The 4,200-nt window shown below is 42.3% G+C and overlaps 1 protein-coding gene across 3 annotated transcripts in view; it reads right to left on the minus strand.

The window, feature by feature from the left end:
- The window catches only part of fam219aa (family with sequence similarity 219 member Aa), a 26,843-nt gene extending 22,967 nt beyond the window's left edge, over positions 1 to 3,876 (minus strand). For all 3 annotated transcript variants that reach the window (XM_084063284.1, XM_084063282.1, XM_084063283.1), the window contains exon 1: positions 3,622 to 3,876. In XM_084063284.1, the coding sequence (XP_083919410.1) occupies positions 3,622 to 3,681 (60 nt within the window). In that variant the 5' untranslated portion in view covers positions 3,682 to 3,876. The remainder of the gene's footprint in view (positions 1 to 3,621) is intronic.
- Between the last annotated feature and the right edge of the window lie 324 nt (positions 3,877 to 4,200).

The raw sequence follows: 4,200 nt of genomic DNA on the forward strand, positions 1-4,200 counted from the left end.
CAGCATAACTAAGTATAAATCTGGCAGAACTCCAACCCTAAAACCTAAATCCATCCTCTATATTGTCTAATCCTTACTCCAATCTGATCTTTTCCTTATAGCCAGATTAATTCTAAAATCTATCTTATCTTTCAACTTTATATGAGGTCAAGGAAAACGGTCCTCACAACGTCTAACTCTCAAATTCTACTCTACTTGTGGGGATGTTTGGCCCTCACAAGTATAGTAATACAAGTACACACACACACACACACACACACACACACACACAATGTGCTCTTATATGACGTGACCCCTCGCGTGGGTTTCATCAACCTGTTCTCCGGTTGGGGTCTGTGTGTGTGTGTGTGTGTGTGTGTGTGTGTGTGTGTGTGTGTGTGTGTGTGTGTGTGTGTGTGTGTGTGTGTGTGTGTGTGTGTGTGTGTGTGTGTGTGTGTGTGTGTGTGTGTGTGTGTGTGTGTGTGTGTGTGTGTGTGTGTTTCACTGCCTGGGATGATGAGGAGCTGCAAGGCTGCTGACACAGCACAGATGCCAGGGGATTGGTGGGATTATCTAACGCGACATCCTCCTGACCAATAGCGGCGCAGAGCGATGGATCAGCTGACCGCATCAGAGAAGTGGTGCGCTATCCTTAAGATGACCAGCAGTAAAGCTAAATTATTATGGTCTCTCAGTGTCGGCAGATATATTGTGTCATTTCATACTGACACCTGACCTGGGTCAATCGGTCACCAAATGCAAAATGATGAAAGGCCCTTTTCAAGGATATTGCTTTCGCTTCTATAATTCATTGCGGCACAATTGCAGGGAGAAAATAATGCACTTTTAGTTTGTTCAGTGAATATAAAAGCTGTGAAGTATCATAAGTTCCAGTCATTTGATTGTATTCTTTTTCTACTATGTTGAACATCTTGACCCAACTTAAAGCCTGAAAACTGGTAGTTAGTGGGTAGACATCAAAATGACAAAATCATGCCATTGTTTCATACATTCATTTTGTGTATTTGCCTACAGTACATCTTGAGGGTCTTTTTTCTTTCATATTAGACGTGGCGACTCAAAATATCCCACACAAAGCCGCTTCATCCCTGTGAAATTGATTTCAGAATAAGAGGTTAGGTGCCAAGTTGATTCACGAGTTTCACAAATCACAATGAAGTTATTAGCATCAAAATACACAGCTATGCATTTCAGACCAGCTGTCAGTTTAACCAGCGTTGGCTTATGGCATAAAAGGAGAAAGCAAAATGAAAAGAGGCACACATTGTTATTTCCGTCTCAGGGGAAGCTAATCTAATGTACTCACAACGGAAGAAAACCAAATCTGCTTCAAGGGAGTTTTACGCTTAACGCTGATCATTCACATTAGTTCTGAGACTTGGACTCTCACTGTAACGCGCTGACTGATCAAACCTTAATAGGAATATTCTATTGCTGTTGCATAATAATAGGTCTGGCTTCCGCTGCCGGAGGAAGGGTTCTCGTCTGTGATCTCTGCTCCAACCAGCCTCATGGGCTGCTGCTGGACTATGGGCAACCATTGGACGAGGTGGCGGTGAATGCTGGGTGAATGCTGGCTGAGTTCGGCTTTAGCCTGCCTACACCCCTGGCAGCTAACACTGTGAAAGGCACAGCTGTTTGAGGGCGCTTGGTTTTTGAAGTGAAGAGAATCCGACCTGCGTGTCGAAATAGTGTGACCGTGCTGGGTTATTTTTGAGTGAGAAAGAATCATTGATTACATCAACTTCGTTATGGGAAGCCATAGGATTAGGGATGGGCCGATGATCGTTAATATTGCAATTAAAAACGCTCACAATAATCTTCCCTCAGAGATTTTAATTTGTTGTGAAATTGTCCTCCGTCATAAGCTGGGATCAGTTCGCTTTTGCCGAGCTGCATATCCGGTTTGGACCTGACCCGAGTCGGCTCTGTACTTGGACCGCTTTTTTCTCTCTACACAAAAGCCAAAAATAGCCGATCTACAAGCTCACTAGGCCTATCACAATGATTACACAATCGTCTAGTTGCAATTATTTTGCAATTAAGTTATTTGTCATATCTGTTATTTGTTTACGAAGCCTAAAAGCCAAACAGAAATATGTATTTCTTATTCATAATATTCCAATGTTCAACAAACAGAAACACAATAACTTGTTAATCGCAATTATTTGAGCGACAATTAATCGTCAAGTAAAATGTCATAATCGTGACAGGACTAAAGCTTTCTCCAGGATGCAGGAAGGAACATAGAGGATGATAGCACCATCATCACAGCAGTGGTTCTCAACGTGGGCTCCGGGGACCCCCAGGGGGTCCTTGAAGGGGTTCAAGGGGGGTCCCCAGTTAAATTAATTAACAGCATCCCAATCAGTTCAACCACTTTAATCCTGATATAGATCAGCATTTGAAAATAGCAGATCTACAAGCTCACGAGTAGATCTCTATTTTCAAACAAATCTTGTGGAAAATGCGGTAGGCCTATATATTTTTTAAACATGTTAACACAAATCTTGTATGTATGGGGGTCCCTGGCACAATGTATTTTCCAGATGGGGCTCCGCGGCCAAATACATCGATTTGGGAGGGGGGGTCCTTGACCTAGACATGAAAATGTTTGAGAACAACTCTCTGCCCTACAAAGCCAAAGTGCAGTAACACTGACTTATTTGTTTTGTGTACCCCAAAGGCCAAATTAGCCTTTGTGATTTTGGGGGACAAACAATTACCTCAAGAAGGACATCTATACAATTAGTGTAATATCACTTAAAATGCCAGTGACCCATTTGGCTGACCAATTGAAACACTTTCAACCCCTTTTATCAGTTAAATTATTTGCATAGTTACTGCACTTTATCATATTCTAATCTCTCTATCAGGTTATTGATATCAAAAGTGATCAGAGCTATCAGACATTTAGCCTAGGATCAAGACTATCATTTTATCAAGTCTGACTTTTACTTTCGTAGATATGCAAATGTCAAAATCGATAAAATACATATTGATCCAAGGCTATCACACATCCAGACTATAGTCTGCAGTATCGGGATGGGAGGACAGACAGGCTGTCTGAGACAGCATCCTATTTACAACACATCTGGGCTGGATGGATGCGATAATAATAGGCTGTCTTCGGAGACCCCAGGTAAAGGTTCAACACGTCATGCATGCAGAAGAAGCACGTCATAATTGGTTTAAAAACACAAAGCACCGCCTGTGACGTGGAACAGAAATGTCAGCAGCCACACAGCAGCACAGTGTGTGTGGGTCGTGTCTCTTGCGTAGTTTACAACGGGATGATGTGCATCATGGCCATGGGCCTGATGATGGTGTATATGCCCGCTTCTAATCTGGGGATAATAATGAAACTGAAAGCTTTGGCAGCTGTTACCCCATCCTCCATCCATGCACGTTATTATATCTGATTCATCCATTCCATGCATTCACAGCCCAAAAAAAGATCCACATTTTAAGGATAAACATAATTGGATTTAGTTGTGGGAATGCACAGCGTTGCCGATTTGATCGGCGCAGTTTTCATATAAAAAGCCATTTTCACACACGTCCTAAATGTTACAATGATGTGAGGATGATTCGTATCAGAATGTGTTTTCATCTTCTTACCAGAGGCTGTGTCTCTCCGTTGACTGGAGGGACTTGGAACCTGTCGATTTCTTCCATCATTTTGGACTCAATGAACGCTGCTCCTCTATGAAGACGATGGCTGAGCTGTTAAAAACAGCGAAACGGAGACTTTTGGTCTTTAATCGTCCCGGTTCGTGTTGTTTTGTGGTCGTGATCGGCTGGATCCTCCGCCGTTATTTAGCATTATAAACCAGTTTGTTTTCCTCCAGTCTGTCAGAGGTGACTCGACAGCAAAACAGCAGCAACCCGCCTCACTTCCGGGTCTATTAGAATATTCATGAGGAGCCGGACCAATCACCGGCGAGATGTCATTCTGACATGATGGGTGGGGTGGGATGGGAGTAGTGGTCTGGTGGGGGTGGGGATAGGGAAACACATTGGTTAAAACATATTTATATTAAATAAAGGAATACAATAAATACATAAAATGTTATATTTTTCAGCCTGCACCATTTAGTTTGTAATTCTATTTCTTAACACCTCAACCTACTTGGTTTCTCCTGGATTCTTCTTCATGTATTTGCTTGTTTGTTTATTTATTTATTGCCTTCAGTCAGT

The sequence above is a fragment of the Gymnoscopelus microlampas genome (assembly GCF_963454915.1).
Source record: "Gymnoscopelus microlampas genome assembly, chromosome: 7".
Classification (NCBI taxonomy): Eukaryota; Metazoa; Chordata; class Actinopteri; order Myctophiformes; family Myctophidae; genus Gymnoscopelus; species Gymnoscopelus microlampas.